The sequence below is a fragment of the Hyla sarda genome, chromosome 5, assembly GCF_029499605.1.
Source record: "Hyla sarda isolate aHylSar1 chromosome 5, aHylSar1.hap1, whole genome shotgun sequence".
NCBI classification, from domain to species: Eukaryota; Metazoa; Chordata; class Amphibia; order Anura; family Hylidae; genus Hyla; species Hyla sarda.
Window position 1 is genome coordinate 105,113,034 of NC_079193.1, and position 17,923 is coordinate 105,130,956.

Here is a 17,923-nt window from a genome sequence, read left to right on the forward strand (position 1 = left end):
GATATCGGCAGAATTCTTTCTCTGGATCTGAATGTAGGCTATAGCTTGAAGGGGTTATTTTATCACCTTGCAATGATTCTGTCTGTGTTCCAAGCAGGGTTTTTTCATCACCATTGCAGAGCGTGCTTGCTGCTGTAACTTGGGGTCTCTTCCTGGGATATCACACCTTTTAACCAAACAAGACTGGTGACTTAACAAGTGAGAGGGACCTCCCGATGGCTTTTGCTAAATAAAAGCAGCCTTCAAAAGCGTCAAGAGAAATTATTTCTTTCACTGAAAGCAACTCAGCAGTCATTTTTCAGTGGGGACCTCACATCATACCTACACTAGCCTACGGCAGAGAATGTGTGCATGCTCTTCCCTTGAATTATTGCACCCTTGCTGACTACGAGGTTGAAGCTACTTTAGCTTTTTTAAATACGTAGTTAATAGTTTTTTTTATCGGGATGCTTTTATTTTAGAATTATTTAAACCTTTTTATAGATTTAATAACAAAAAAAAATATTTAAAATCATCATATGTAAAGCATTATTAATATATATACAGTAACAGGAGAATGCAGCAGCACACTGCTAGCACAAAGATACAGATGAAACATGAGTATATAGATAAAACATGAGTATATAGATAGAACATGAAAAGCTATACAGCTGTAACACAATAAATTAAGATATGAAACTATGAAATTATGAGGTACTTAGCTTGCAAATTTGGCGCCAAATAGTGTGGACGGACCCTACACTGTGAATATGCCTCTGTGTGAAACAGTACAGCAGGCATGCAAGGTCTGAAACATCCAAGGCACCTTATATACACCTAATAGAGGTGGGTGGGGTGCAGGAGCCAACATGGAGGTAGCCACTCCCCCGTATGTGTAATACAACCAAAGAATAGTGTAGGGTCCGTCCCAGAATGAGGTCACCTTACCGTGGTGGGACGGTCCACTCTATTTGGCGCCAAATTTGCAAGCGAAGTACCTCATAATTTCATAGTTTCATATCTTCATTTATTGCTTTACAGCTGTATAGCTTTTCATGTTCTATCTATATACTCATGTTTTATCTATATACTCATGTTTCATCTATATATTTGTGCTAGCAGTGTGCTGCTGTTTTCTCCTGTTGCTGTATATTTAGCCCAGCAGCCTGCACCTGCAAGCCAGGTTTTTACAATAGTGTGGAATTATTAGTGCTGGCCAACTTATTCTTTGGATATATATATATATATATATATATATATATATAAATAAAATGTTTATTCTAAAGCATGTATCTTCTCTCTCTGGCTTTATAACATTTAAAATTTGTGCCCTGCTTTATATCATCTTAGCAGATTCCAGCTAGAGAACGCTAATGTGTAAAAAATAGTAAGCAGTGTAAATCCTTGAAATGCTAGTGTTATATGTGTATGGATAGAATTCTGAAAGAGCTGAATTCCCATTTATATTGTCACATTAAAGAAATAAACCTGTGAGTTGACACAGGTAAAGGAGATAGATTTCCTGGCTTAAAGACCCCAGGAAGCTCATTATAGACCCGTTATATATATATATATATATATATATATATATATATATATATGTGTGTATATATGTATATATATTTTATAATATAATATATATATATATATATATATATATATATTCCTTAAATACCAATATAGAGATGTGATATTATTAAAATAAGATACCAAGCAGATACAATGAAAAAATGTTCTTGCATAGGTAACATTTTCATATACCGGTGTGTGTGTGTGTGTGTATATATATATATAAGTTATTTTAGGTAGGTCAGTATTTTGATAGTTTTCTATGGCAGGATTAATTATATTTGTTCTGAATTTTTACCAAATTTTAATTTAGCAATTTCCAATTTTTTGTAATTTGCATCAGGCCACACACCTGCTCCTGTCTGTGGCCTGGCCTGGAATTCCTCCTCTAGCGACCATTTAGTAATCATTAGAGCACTTCATTGTTCTCCTTTTTGTAACACTCAAGTGACCACTAAATAGTCACTAGATGCGGAAGAGAAAACTGCCGGTCAAGGTGTAGCCACAGATATGAGCAAGAAGGGAAAAACATCCCTAATCCTTAACCACATAGGGACCAGGGGCATACAGGTATGCCCTGGCTCCCTGGTACTTAAAGGGGTACTCCGGTGAAAACCTTTTTTCTTTTAAATCAACTGGTGGCAGAAAGTTAAACATATTTGTAAATTACTTCTATTAAAAAATCTTAATCCTTCCAGTACTTATTAGCTGCTGAATGCTACAGAGGAAATTCCTTTCTTTTTGGAACACTGATGACATCATGACCACAGTGCTCTCTGCTGACATCTCTGTCCATTTTAGCAACCATGCATAGCAGATGTATGCTAAGGGCAGCATGGTGGCTCAGTGGTTAGCACTGCTGCCTTGCAGTGCTGGGGACTTGGGTTCAAATCCCACTAAGGACAACAATAAATAAAGCATTATTATTATTATAGTAACATCACCAGAGAGAACTGCGCTCATGATGTCATATGAGAGCATTCCAAAAAGAAAAGAATTTCCTCTGTAGTATTCAGCAGCTAATAAGTACAGGAAGGATTAAACATTTTTAATAGAAGTAATTTACAAACATGTTTAACTTTCTGCCACCAGTTGATTTAAAAGAAAAAAGGTTTTCACCGGATTACCCCTTTAAGGACCATGGTTGTACTTGTATGCCCATGGGAATTCCGGTCCCTGCCTCTCACCGGGCAGGGACCGGACCAGGATGTCTGCTGAAATCATTCAGCAGGCAATCTGTGCAAACATCCTGAGAACCCCGCCCCCCATGTCGGCGATCTGTGGTGATTCCGGGTTATACGGGTCTCCGGTGACCCGGAAAATAATGGTGATTGGGTTGTCCAAGACACCCCCGATCCCCCTGAAGAGATAGAAGTGAGGTGGCAAGGTTGCCACCCCCTCCTATCCCTGCTATTGGTCAATCAGAAGCGACTGACAAATGGCAGATCGGAGGCGGGGGGGTTAAAGTCCGGGTCCCCCGCTCTGCCCACCCATTGCAGTCCGTGCAGAGAAGGGGAACCGTGATGTGACCAACACCGGAGGTCCCTTACTGGCGGCAGGTGGCAGAGGACGGCGATGCTGCTCCCTGGTGCGGCGATCCTACGGAAGCCAGTGAGTTGTTACCTAGCAACATCTGGAGGGCTACAGTTTTGAGACCGCTATACAGTGGTTTCTAAACTGTAGCCCTTCAGATGTTGCAAAATTACAACTCCCAGCATGTCCAGACAGTTGTTTCCTGTTTGGGCATGCAGGGTTTTGCAGTCTTGCAACAGCTGGAGGGCTACAGTTTGGAGATCACTGTGCAGTGGTCTCTAAACTTTGGCCCTCTAGATCTTGCAAAACTACAACTCCCAGCATGCCCACACAGTAGTTTGCTGTCTGGGCATGCTGGGATTTGTAGTTTTGCAACATCTGGAGGGCCACAGTTTGGAGATCACTGTTCGGTGGTCTCTAAACTGTGGCCCTTCAGATCTTGCAAAACTACAACTCCCAGCATGCATGAACAGCATACTGCTGTCTCGCATGCTGGGAGTTGTAGTTGCGTACCTCCAGCTGTTACATAACTACATCTCCCAGCATGCCCTTCTGTGATCAGTACATGCTGGGAGTTGTAGTTTTGCAACAGCTGGAGGCACACTGGTTGGAAAATACTGAGTTAGGTAACAGAACATGTGTGTTTACAGTGAGTTTCCTGCTTCAAGTTTGAGCTGCGGCAAATTTTCTGCTGCAGCACACTTCTAGCGGGAAACTCACCGTAAACCCCCGCCTGTGTGAATGTACCCTAAAAACACTGCACTACACTAACACAAAATAAAGAGGAAAACACTGCATATACACCCCCTTACACTGTCCCCCCCCCCCCAATTAAAATAGAAAAACGTATCGTACGGCAGTGTTTCCAAAATGGAGCCTCCAGCTATTGCAAAACAGCAACTACCAGCATTTCCGGACAGCCACTGACTGTTCAGGCATGCTGGGAATTTAACAGGTAGAGGCACCCTGTTTGGGAATCACTGGCGTAGAATACCCCTATGTCCACCCGAATGCAATCCCTAATTTAGTCCTCAAATGCGAATGGTGCTCACACTTATGAGCCCTGTCGTATTTCAAGGAAACAGTTAAGGGCCACATATGGGGTATTTCCATACTTGGGAACAATTGCACTACAAATTTTGGGAGGGCGTTTTCTTTTACCTCTTATGAAAAGGGGATTTTTACGCTAAGATTCTGGTGTTGCCCCATACTTTTTGTTTCCAGAAGAGGTAAAGGGGGGGGGGGAAGCAATGTCTCTTGAGTACGGAAACACCCCATATTTAGATGTTATGTGCTCTGCGGGCGCACAACAGGGCTCAGGAGTGAGAGCGCACTATGTACATTTGAGGCCTAAATTGGTGATTTGCACTGGGGTGGTTCTGACAAACGCAAAAAAATAAATACCGTATTTATCGGGGTATACCACGCACCGGCCTATAACACGCACCCTCATTTTACCAAGGATATTTGGGTAAAAAAAGTTTTTTACCCAAATATCCATGGTAAAATGAGGGTGCGTGTGTGTGCATGCGCATACCCCGATACACCCCCAGGAAAGGCAGCGGGAGAGAGGCCGTCGCTGCCCGCTTCTCTGCTCCTGCCTTTCCTGGGGTCTAGAGCCCTGCTGCCGCCGCTTCTCTCCCGCTGGCTATCGGCACCGCTGCCCGTTCTCTCCCCCTGACTATCGGGGCAGCGGCGCCGACAGGCAGGGGGAGAGAAGGGGCAGCGGCACCCCTGCCTCCCCCCATCCCCGGTTGCATAATTACCTGTTGCCGGGGTTGGGTCTGCGCTGCTTCAGGCCTCCGGTGTGCGTCCCATGCGTCGTTGCTATGCACTGCACGGCGCGGCGCAATGACGAGTGACGTCTTTGCACCGCGCAGCGCATAGCAACGACGCAGGGGACGCACACTGGAGGCCTGAGGCAGCGCGGACCCGACCCCGGCAACAGGTAATTATGCAACCGGGGATGGGGGGAGGCAACGGGGCAGCGGCGTCGGCAATGGGTGCCGCTGGCCCTTCTCTCCCCCTGGCTATCGGCGCCGGCAATGGCGCCCGCTTTAAATCATAATTTAAATCATAAATGCAGCGGCTTATCGGCGTATAACACGCAGATAGACTTTAGGCTAAAAATTTTAGCCTAAAAAAGTGCGTGTTATACGCCGATAAATACGGTAATCACGTGTGACTATTTTGGAAACTAAACCCCTCACGGAATGTAACAAGGGGTAACAGGTGTTTGACAAATTTTCGTTAAAGTTGGATGGGAATATGAAAAAAAAATTTTCACTAAAATGCTGGGGTTACCCAAAATTTTTCATTTTCACTAGGGAAAATAGAAGAAATGGGGTTACAAATTTTGGGGGCTTTTTTTCCTGAGTAAAAACATGGATGTAAAGCACACTACAATGCTCAGAAGAGAAGGAGCGAAAATGTGTCCGGAATTGAAGGGCATGTGTGTTTACAAAGACCCCATAGTGCCAGAACAATGGACCCCCCTACATGTGACCCCATTTTGGAAACTACACCCCTCACATAATGTAATAAGGAGTAAGTACAGTGAACATTTACGCCCCACAGGTGTCTGACAGATTTTTAGAACAGTGGTCCGTGAAAATGAAAAATGTAATCTTTCATTTGCACAGCCCACTGTTCCAAAGATGTCAAATGCCAGTGGAGTGTAAATGCTCACTACACCCCTTATTAAATTCTGTGAGGGGTGTAGTTTCCAAAAATGAGGTCACATGTGGGGGAGGGTCCACTGTTCTGGCACCACGGGGGGCTTTGTAAAGGAACATGGCCCCTGACTTCCATTCCAAACAAATTCTCTCTCCAAAAGCTCAATGGCACTCCTCCTCTTCTGAGCATTGTAGTTTGCCCGCAGAGCACTTTACATCCACATATGGGGTATTTACATACTCAGAAGGAATGGGGTTACAAATTTTGGGGGGCATTTCCTCCCATTACCCTTTGTAAAAAGGTAAATTTGGGGAAAAACTGCACTTTAGTGAAAAAAAAATTATAATTTTAATTTACACATCCGACTTTTAACAAAAAACCTGTGGGGTGTTAAGGCTCACTGGACCCCTTGTTACGTGCCTTGAGGGGTGTAGTTTCCAAAATGGAATCACACGTGGGTATTTATTTTTTTGCGTTTATGTCAGAATAGTATGCCATGTGGTTTTATTTATTTATTTATTTTTTCTGTTATGGCACCATCGGGGCTTCCTAAATGCGACATGCCCCCCAAAAAACATTTCAGCAAAATTCAATCTCCAAAATCCCATTGTCGCTTCTTCCTTTCTGAGCCCTCTACTGCACCCGCTGAACACTTTACATACACATATGAGGTATTTCCTTACTTGAGAGAAATGGTGTTTTTAACCCTTGTAAAAATTCAAAAACTGGGTCTACAAGAACATGCGAGTGTAAAAAATGAAGATTTAGAATTTTCTCCTTCGCTTTACTGCTATTCCTGTGGAACACCTAAAGGGTTAACAAACTTTCTGAATGTCATTTTGAATACTTTGAGGGGTGCAGGTTCTATAATGGCATAATTTATGGCGTATTTCTAATATGAATACCCTTCAAATCCACTTCAAAATTTGAAAATTTCTGCTGAACTTTGAAGCCCTCTGATGTCTTCCAAAAGTAAAAATATGTCAACTTTATGATGCAAACATATAGTAGACATATTGTATATGTGAATCAATATAAAATGTATTTGGAATTTCTATTTTCCTTACAAGGAGAGAGGTTCAAAGTTAGAAAAATGCACATTTTTCACCAAGAAATGATGCAAGTATCGACAAAAATTTTCCACTATGTTAAAGTAGAATGTCACGGAAAAAATATCTTTGAGTCAAATTCATAAGTAAAAACATCCCAGAGTTATTAATGCTTTAAGTGACAGTGGTCAGATGTGCAAAAAAATGCTCTGGTTCTTAAGGTGAAAATGCCAATTATACAGGGATATACCTGCTGCTTCTATGTCGCTGAAAAACTAATGTATACAGTAAGCATTAAACTGAAATCTTAATCATACATGACCATTTTACTGTATGCAAACAGGATATTGCATTTACAGTCAGAGCACTTAAATACATATTTTCTCACCCGCTTATCTGGCTCTGTGTAGACACATAAAACATGGCCTCATCCCACCTATTTCTTCCATTATAACAGACAAGAATAAGAAAGCGCTATCAATCGAAACAAATAAAAGCAGTGTTATGTGTTATAAGATATGAAAGGAAGGATTCTAATTAAATCCTTGTGCTAAATAAGCGACAAAGACCTTACAAACAGAGTGTGGCTGCAGGCCAGCCATAGCGAGACTTGAGGATCAGATTTGGTCAGTGAGTGAGAAAATGCTTACAACAAGGATTAATTTGTTGATCACAAAGCTATAACATTGTATTAGAAGCCCTAGTCATGTGTAAACCAATTTCAGAAGCTATAAATTCAGCCTGTGCCATCATGCAGAATGTATTGGTCTTTCCATTTAATTACATTTTATACTTGTTTCTTACATCTTGTGGATATACGTTGTAGTGATGTATAAATTGTGAACACAGAATGGGATTTACTCAGTAAAATATTACCGCCGTGACTGTAGAGGTCTTATGTAAAGGTAGGATTGGCAATGTGAGATTCTTATTTTTATTCATTGACAGTTTGTGTAAAGATCCCAAGTAATTATTTTATTTTATTTTTTACAAATTGGGAAATCACAAAGATTTTAACTATTATATGACTGTAGCTTAGAATTTTGATATGAACGTAGTATAATTTGTGATAATTGAGAATGAAACATTGTACAAGCTTTTTTTTTATATGGACGTTGGCTGACTAGTCTTCTCTGTTACTTTATTTGAACTGTGTGTTTAGGAAAAACGTTCCCTTATCACCCACAAAATGTGGTTTATAGAAGTATAATTTATAAGAATAGCAATTTAACCTCTGAATGTTATTCTTTCAGCTTTCACAAAATGCTGTCAAGAGAATGGATTTCTTATGGTGGTGAAGTGCAGGGATGAAAATGCAGCACTGAAAGAATGCCTCACAAAACAGTAAGTGGCATTATTAAAAAAACAAAAACAAAACACCATTACTCACCTTGGTGATTTCCCCCACCGCTGCTGCCATGCTGATCTCTTATTGACACACAGGAAATTACTAGAATGACCCTATTAGCCATTCACAGTCCACAGTAGTAACTAAGGGGGTTCCAATTGATTGTTGCCTTAGCCCCTTAAGGACGCAGGATGTAAATGTACGTCCTGGTGAGCTGGTACTTAACGCACCAGGACGTACATTTATGTCCAATACATAACCGCGAGCATCGGAGCGATGCCCGGATCATGCGCGGCAGGTCCCGGCTGCTGATCGCAGCCAGGAACCCGCCCGTAATGGCGGACATCCGCGATCCCGCGGATGTCCACCATTAATCCCTCAGATGCTGTGATCAATACAGATCACAGCATCTGTAGCATCGTGGCCACGAAAATGGATGCTCAGATCGCCGGCAGCGCTGCCGCGACGATCCGATCATCCAGCACGGCAGCCGGAGGTCCCCTCACCTGCCTCCGCTGCCTTCCCGGCGTCTTCTGCTCTGATCTGCCTTCCCGCAGACCAGAGCAGAAGATGACCAATAATGCTGATCAGTGCTGTGTCCTATACATAGCACTGAACAGCATTAGCAGTCGAATGATTGCTATAAATAGTTCCCTATGGGGACTATTAAAGTGTAAGACTAAAAGTAAAAAAATTAAGTTAAAAAAATGTGAGAAAACCCCCTCCCCCATTAAAAACGTAAATTGTCCTATTTTCCCCCCAAAAAGTGTTAAAAAAAATATTTTATATACATATTTGGTATCGCCGCGTGCGTAAATATCTGAACTATTAAAGTAAAATGTTAATGATACCGTACGGTGAACTGCGTGAATGTAAAAAAAAAAAGTCCAAAATAGCTGCTTTTTTATAACATTTTATTAAAAATGGATTAAAAGTTTTATATAAGCAAATATTGTATCAATAAAAAGTACAGATCACGGCGCAAAAAATTAGCCCTCAAACCGCTGCTTTTACAGCAAAATGAAAAAAGTGTATAGGTCTTCAAAATAGGAGGATTTTAAACGTACTAATTTGGTTAAAAAGTTTGCAATTTTTTTTAAGCACAACAGTAATAGAAAAGTATATTATCATGGGTATCATTTTAATCGTATTTACCCAATGAATAAAGAACACTTCATTCTTACCGTAAATTGTACGGCGTGAAAACAAAACCTTCCAAAATTAGCAAAATTGCGGTTTTCTTTTTAATTTCACCACATTTTTTTTTTGGTTGCGCCATACATTTTATGGTAAAGTGAATGATTGCATTACAATGGACAACTGGTCGTGCAAAAAACAAGCCCTCATACTAGTCTGTGGATGAAAATATAAGAGTTATGATTTTTAAAAGGCAAGGAGGAAAAAAACGAAAACGTAAAAATAAAATTGTCTGAGTCGTTAAGGGCCAAATGGGCTGCGTCCTTAAGGGTTTAAAATCGCTTTTAACCAGGGCCAATATCCATACATTGGCACAGACACCCAGGTTTGTTCAATGCTTCTGGAATCCAACTAATTTAGAGTCAGAGATGTGGCCACATATGCACAATAATTTTTTTTTTTTTTTCTTATATACCATGAAAGTGAACTTTTACTTATATTTTACTTTTTAAGGTTTCCCTGTCATGACAAAAGTCTTGATCAGTGGTGGTCTTGATGTTAAAGGGGTACTCCCCTGGAAAACATGTATTTTTATTTTTATTTTAAATCAACTGGTGCCAGAAAGTTAAAAACATTTGTAATTTACTTCTATTTAAAAATAGTAATCCTTCCAGTATTTATCAGCTGCTATATACTCCAAAGGAAGTTCTTTTCTTTTTCAATTTCCTTTCTGTCTAACCACAGTGCTCTCTGCTGACACCTCTGTCCATTTTAGGAACTGTCCAGAGCAGGATAGATTTGCTATGGGGATTTTCTCCTACTATGGACAGCTCCTAAAATGGACAGAGGTATCAACAGAGAGCACTGTAGTCAGACAAAAAAGAAATTCAAAAAGAAAATATCTTCCTCTGCAGTATACAGCAGCTGATAAGTACAGGAAGGATTAAGATTTTTAAATCGAAGTAATTTACAAATCTGTTTAACTTTCTGGCACCAGTTGATAAAAAAATTTTTTTCCAGTGGAGTACCCCTTTAAGTCCCACAATGATTGCTAGAACAAGCATAAAGATGAGCTTGGCCAAGTTATTTTTCCCCATTGCAGGAGACCGATCCTATAGAAAATCTACAGAACCCCGCTCTCCGAGTAGAGAAATGGAGAAAAAACACTTGTCGGTCACTTCTTCCTGCTCTTCTAGCAATAAGTGGTCTTATCACCACCTAGACCTCCCCAAATGTCTCTATGTTTTTATGGTAGTAACACAACTACTGATGGTTTATTGCTTCATTACACTGTTTGTTATATTTCCCAAAACTCATGACCTTTTCTAATTTTAATTTAAGCTATCAAGACCCGACCTTCTATGAAGAATGTAAGCAAGAATATTTAAAAGAACGTGAAGAATTTAGAAGAACAGGTATTCCTGCCAAAAAGAGACAGCAGAAACTACCGACCAGCATGTAGTGATGAGAAACATTGAAATATTTTGTTATAAATTATTAATCAAAAGATTTATTTTGATGTATTTTCTAATTTCTTGATATTGTTGTTTTCTTTTACATTGTGTAATATGTTCATATCTGGAATATGACATGATGTTTAAGTTCATGCCCATCATAAAGCTTATAAAGTACACATAACATTAAAGGGGTACTCCCCTGGAATTTTTTTTTTTTTTGGGGAAATCAACTGGTGCCAGAAAGTTAAACAGATTTGTAAAATACTTCTATTTAAAAATCTTAATCCTTCCATTACTTATCAGCTGCTATATGCGCCACAGGAAGTTCTTTTCTTTTTGAGCTTCCTTTCTGTCGGACCACAGTGCTCTCTGCTGACACCTCTGTCCATTTTAGGAACTGTCCGGAGCAGGATAGGTTTTCTATGGGGATTTGCTCCTACTCTGGACAGTTATTAAAATGGACAGAGGTGTCAGCAGAGAGCACTGTGGTCAGACAGAAAGGAAATTCTAAAAGAAAAGAACTTCCTGCGGCACATATAGCAGCTGATAAGTACTGGAAGGATTAAAAATTTTAAATAGAAATCATTTACAAATCGGTTTAACTTTCTGGCACCAGTTGATTTAAAATAAAAAATAAAACAAAAAAAATGTTTTCCAGGGGAGAACCCCTTTAAGTTGTAATCTCATGGAAATTCAATAAAGGTTTTTGTGTAACTTGGGTCTTCATTTGTTAGCTGGGTTTTGGCATTATATTAATTTCCCTCTGCCCAGGTTAGAGTGAATTGAATCCTGTCGGAGGCCTTTCATGTCAGAAATGGCACCAAGCAGGGCTGTTCCATGTCTCCGCTATTGCATATTCCTACATTGGAGCATTTGCGTAATAACTCCATTATTAAACTGTTAAGGATGCAGGGTGTACATTTACACCCCTTGACGACCGGTATTTAACACACCAGGGCATAAATGGCTATATCAGTGGATTACCTATCTTGCTTTGTAATGCTATGCCATTGGCATAGCATTATACAGTGAATGTAATCTAATGATTTTCTCATTTTACAAAAGTAATAGAGAAAAAATAAAATATTTGGCATCGCTGCGTGCATAATTGTCCAAACTATTAAAATATGGTGTTTATGATCCCGCACGGCAAACAGTGTAACACTGCAACATAATACCAAGCACCAAAAATTAATTAAATAATGTATAAGAAAATGTACTAAAAAGTGATCAAAAAGTCCCATCAAAACAAAATGGCACAGATAAAATCTACAGATCACAGCGCAAAAAATGAGCCCTCACACAGCCAAAAATTAAAAAAAAAGTTTTAGATGTCAGAAAAGGACAATTTTATGCATACCAATTTTGTTACAAAAAATACTACTTTTTTAAAATGGTACAATAATAGAAAAACCATATAAATTAACCTACAGAATAAAGAGAACTGGTCATTTTTACCATAAAGTGCAAACCAAACCCTCCAAATGTTGCAAAATTGCAGTTTTCTTATCAATTTCGAGCAACTACATTTATTTTTTTTTTATTTATTTATTTTTTTTTGTTCACTGTACATTTTATGGTAAAATAAAAGGTGTCATTACAAAGTACAATTGGTCATGCAAAGAAAATGCCCTCATATGGGTCTGTAGTTGGAAAAACAACAGCAGATTTATGCCTCTTGAGAGAGGAGGAAAAATGAAAATTCAAAAATGAATATTAGCTGCATCCTCAAAGCTATAATGGGCTGAGTCCTTAAAAGGTTAAGGGTGTGCGCAAATTTGCTTTATATTTTGTTGATTCCTTCCATTGATTCTAGAGGAGCTTGGGGCACCTGAGCAATTTTAACCCCTTAAGGACGCAGCCCTTTTTCACCTTAAGGACTGAGCCCTTTTTCGCAATTCTGACCACCGTCACTTTACAAATTAATAACGTGAAAACGCTTTTACCGAATAATCTGATTCTGAGATTGTTTTTTCGTGACATATTCTACTTTATTTTGGTGGTAAATTTTCGGTGTTACTTGCATCCTTTTTTGGTGAAAAATCCCCAAATTTCATGAAAATTTAGCATTTTTCTAACTTTGAAGCTCTCTAATTGTAAGGAAAATGGATATTCCAAATAAATTTTATTTTTCTTCACAAACACAATATGTCCACTTTATGTTGGCATCATAAAATGGACATACTTTTGCTTTTTGAAAAAATTAGAGGGCTTCAAAGTAGAGCAGCAATTTTCAAAAATGTCATGAAAATTGCTAAATCTGAAGGGACAGATGTTACAGAACTACAACTCCCAGCATGCCTGGGCAGTCGAGGCATGCTGAGAGTTGTAGTTTAGCAACATCTGGAGGGCTACTGTTTGGGCACCACTGTAACAGTGGTCTCCAAACTGTGACCCTCCAGATGTTGCAAAACTACAACTCCCAGCATGCCCAGACAGCCTTTGGCTCTCTAGGCATGCTGGGAGTTGCAGTTTGGCCCCCCTAGTGGTTGCCACAGTAAAGATCGATTTACTTTCACTTTTACCCCCCCCCCCCCCTGTCGATTCCCTACCTGATCAGGATCCTGCAGGCTCCAGGCATCTTCTCCTTCAGGTACGGCCTCCATCTTCTTCCCAGAGCCCCTCGACATCCAGGGGCGGGCAGAACGGGGGGTTGCCATGGCCAACCCCCTGTCCTGCGCTGCCATTGGTCAGAACTCCGTTCTGAGTAATGGCAGGGGATAGGAGTAGATCGCAGCTTTGCGATCTCACTCCAATCCTTTAGGCTGATCGGGGTTGTTGCTGACAACTCCGATCAGCCCTATTTTCCGGGTGATCGGGTCACCAGAGACCCGATCAGCCCGGAATTGGAGGAAATCGCATGTCTGAATTGACATGCGATTTTCTCCGATCGCCAACATGGGGGGGTCTCAGGACCCCCCTGGGCCATGTGCCAGGGTGCCTGCTGAATGATTTCAGCAGGCATCCGGCTCCGGTCCCCAACCGGCTAGCGGTGGGGACCGGAATTCCCACGGGCGTATGGATACGCCCTGCGTCCTTAAGGACTCGAAATGCAGGGCGTATCCATACGCCCTGCGTCCTTAAGAGGTTAAAGCTAATCTTAGGAAAACAGGAGCCTCAATATTACACTGCTATTGGAGGGGTTGAAAAATAACTTCTCGTTCCTCTGTTCCTACTTATTCCCAGATTACCTCCCAACTTGAGCTACTGTTTCTCTTGAACAACCTTGCTCTACAGAAAAGGCTACATGTAGACATTTAGTCATATCAACATAAATATTTGTCCTGGTTTGGACAGATGGACATTCTTAAGATGGCTATTGTTTGTCTTGCAGACAGACCTGCTTGTATTACTGGGACATATTTTAAGGTGTTACAACAGTGGCAAATCTAGAATAAAAAGACATATTCTGACTAAACTAAAACTCCAGGCCAAAGTGGGTTTGCCAAATATCCAGGTATACCACAAAGCAGCAATACTTATGTCTATAACATTGCTTGAACAAAAGGTGGGTGGCAAGCTTTATTATCACCCATTTACTTGGCCATGGTTGATGAGGGAGGACAGAGACCAGAATTGAGCTGCCCTTTTCTGGCTAAATGTGCCGTACTAGTCTCGAATTAATGGATTACTAAAGATAAATTCCTTTGAGGCAAGGAAACACCGATTTTCCACTGGGATTCACAGTTCAGAAGGTTTTGGATTGGGATGGACAATATAAGTTCCACGTGTAAGATTTGTTTGTTAATGGGCAGTTACTGTCCATTGACAAGTGGACACAGAGGCCTTTCCAAACTCAAAGCTATCATGATTAGAGTACGGCCAATTTAAATCCTTTGTAAATTCCCTTCTGCTGGGGCCTTTTGAAGCCAAACTCTTGACAGCCTTTGATAATGTTTTTGGCTAAGGAGGCAGGTCCAGGAGTACAGTTAAAGATATACCCTCTGATCCTATTACTTGGTAATCCAGGCAGAGCACCTTTTTCTGATGCATGGGAAAGAGAATTGGGGGGGTTATGCTTAGAAAGGAGGAAGTACATAAGAGACTTATTCTGCAATGGTATGTCAACTTATTCTAGCAGCAGGAAGAAAAATTGTAAAATCGGCTTCCAGTGGCTTATAGGATGTACCCGGAGACAGACAGGTGTAGGAGGTATGGGGCAGAGGAGGGTACAACAATCCATGTCTGGTGGGGCTGCCTAAAGGTACAGGCTTTTTGTGATGAAGTATTTTGGATCTTTTGAGCCGTGCCTGGGAAACAAGTTTGACAACACACCGCAGTCTGCTTTACTATCACTTCTCCCTGGCTTATTGCTAGCAAGCAGGGGGGGGGGGGGGGGGAGTGTGAAGAAATAATTTGGCCCCTGCAACAATGGTGAATCCTTGAAATTAGAGATCCATGTCACTTGCCTCTCTTTTGGAGTGATAGGAGGAACTTCAGTCTAATATAAAAGCGGAGGAGTGGATAGCTGAAGCACATGGCCGATCTAAAGCATTTGCTATTTCACAGAGCAGCTAGCTTCCGTTGCTGAATCTTGTGAGTTTCTTCAGCTTTTGTTGCGGGCATTGTCAGTGGTTTGCGATAAATTAGAAAAAAGGAGGTATTTAAAAAAAAAAAAAAAAAAAATTGTATTTCTCTTTCTCTGCAGTTTTTCTTTATTTTATACTAGTTATTTTCCTAGGATGGGTGGGTCCCTTGAGCTTGAGGATAATTAGGTTGTATTGTGTAGATTGTATTGTTGTTTATGGGGGCTCTATTTTTTAATTTTGGATTTCAAGTGTTGTGTATGCTGCAAATCATGTGGCTATTCTAATGTACAAACCCTGTTATGTATGTTTGCATATATTTCTAAAACTCAATATTAAATCTTAAAGTTATCTCTAAATAGCGCAGAATTTTTATGCAAAAGTTATCAGACCACAAGCTAATCAAGAATCATTATGACATGCTACAGGAAGGATAATACACCTTCAATTGTACAGGGCCATAATATGGCACTCATAGCTGTTTGTATAACATAGGAGGCAAAAATATAGTAGGACCAGAGGATCTCTATGCAGTTCAGCAGAAATTAAAGTGTACGTGGTGGTTGAATATATTTTTATATATCTGCATGGTATTGTTAGAGTAACCCTTTAGAGTGGCGACATGCTAATTTTAGTGCTCTCACTGGTGTTGTTAAGTCCATGAAAGCCCCCTAAATGATGAAAAGCTATTTCTTATTCTTTACATTTCAGGGGGCGGAACCAAAGCTGATGTGTTAACCAATAATACACATACATTGACTTATTTTTGCTTGCTTCTCTGTCCAATCACAGCATATACTCCTCTCTGCTATACCATGATATAGTAGTATTGGAGAAATTAAACTGTGCTGGTATGATTATTTGCACAGTACAGTACTTGATGGAATGTGGAAGGAGGGAATGTGAGCAAAAACTAACAAAACAATAAGGATCACAGCAAGGAAAGGGTTACAACAATCGGTGAACTGCTACTGTTGCTTCTTCTAAGAAGCTAAAAGAAGGGGAAGACCACACTGCAGCACTGTGGACATACAGCAATATAAAGGCTGCCCTGAGCTTTATGGTTTGAGAGTTGAGGGAAGACTTAATTTACCTTTTGAGGAACAGTGTCATCTTATGTGGCCCTAGAGCTCTACATGACTCAGGCATGACTGAGCTCTTAGTGTATTTTGGGTCTTTCTTTTATTTGGGATATTTTATATTGACATTATCAAGATGTAGAGGCCTTGGGGACACACAATATTTTTGCAAGACATATTGATGTTTTCATTGGTAGCATTTTGGGGTACATGTGACACTCCGATCAATTTTATTTCATTTCTGCCATTGTTTTTTATTTCATTTCTGCCATTGTTTATTAGTTAGTTTTTTTTTACTATCATTCTCTATGTAGTATTAATGACATGTTATCTTTATTCTGTGGTTCGGTACAAATCTTTTCAGGGATGAGTTGACGTTTTTAGTGTTACTATTTTTGGGTAGATGTGGAATTTTGATCACTTTTTATTTTAGTTTTAGCAAGTTTATTTTCCCCTTTTATTTAATTAATTTTTTTACAATATGCCATTAACCCCTTCCCGACCTATGACATACCTGTACGTCATGGGTGGCAAGGTGTTCCCGACCCATGACATACAGGTACGTCATGAACATTACTGCCGCTACTCGCGGCATCCCGCAGCGCCCGGAAAGATGGTGGCTATCACTGATAGCCAGCCATCTTACCATGCGACCACGGGGGGTTTCATCCCCCACCCCCCCAGCGATCGCTGCTATCAGCTGGTCAAATCTGACTAGCTGATAGCAGCTATGAAAATACTTAGCAGCGCGGTGTGTGAGTTCCGATCATGGGGATCGGGACACACACCGCTCTGCTAAGTGTCCCTGACCCGTCCCCCGGTGTCACTTACCCGTCCGAGCGGTGTCCCGGCGGTCCCGGCGTCCTCCATGCGGTCCCGGCGGCGCTGCGTCCCGGAGGTGAGTTTGCGGCAGCAGTGCGGCATCTTCATTGGCAGCAGTGAGATCGCCGTAAAGCGATCTCACTGCTGCCTCTGGGGGTTTCAAAACTGCAACTCCCAGCATGCCCAGACAGCCTTTGGCTTTCTGGGCATGCTGGGAGTTGTAGTTTTGCAACATCTGGAGGCCCACAGTATGGAGACCACTGTATAATGGTCTCCAATCTGTGCTCTTCCAGATGTTGCAAAACTACAAATCTCAGCATGCTCAGTCTGTCCAGGCATGCTGGGAGTTGTAGTTCTCTAACATCTGGAAGAGCACAGATTGGAGACCATTATACAGTGGTCTCCAAACTGTGGACCTCCAGATGTTGCAAAACTACAACTCCCAGCATGCCCAGACTGCCCAAGCATGCTGGAAGTTGTAGTTCGGCAACATCTGATCCTTCAGATATTGCCGAACTACAACTTCCAGCATGCCTGGGCAGTCTGGGCATGCTGGGAGTTGTAGTTTTGCAACAACTGGAGGCACACTAGTTGGGAAACATTGTCCGTTTCCTACCTCAGTGCCTCCAGCTGTTGCAATTGTTGCAAAACTATAACTCCCAGCATGCACTGACAGACCATGCATGCTGGGAGTTGTAGTTTTGCAACAGCTGGAGGCACACTGGTTTGGAAACACTAAGTTTGGTTG

At 40.9% G+C, this 17,923-nt stretch overlaps 1 protein-coding gene across 2 annotated transcripts in view; it reads left to right on the forward strand.

Annotated features, from left to right (window-relative positions):
* The window catches only part of CMC1 (C-X9-C motif containing 1), a 78,557-nt gene extending 67,560 nt beyond the window's left edge, over positions 1-10,997 (forward strand). For both annotated transcript variants that reach the window (XM_056520071.1, XM_056520070.1), the window contains exons 3-4: positions 8,060-8,150; positions 10,633-10,997. In XM_056520071.1, coding sequence (XP_056376046.1) covers positions 8,060-8,150; positions 10,633-10,753 — 212 coding nt within the window. In that variant the 3' untranslated portion in view covers positions 10,754-10,997. The remainder of the gene's footprint in view (positions 1-8,059; positions 8,151-10,632) is intronic.
* Positions 10,998-17,923: the final 6,926 nt, after the last annotated feature.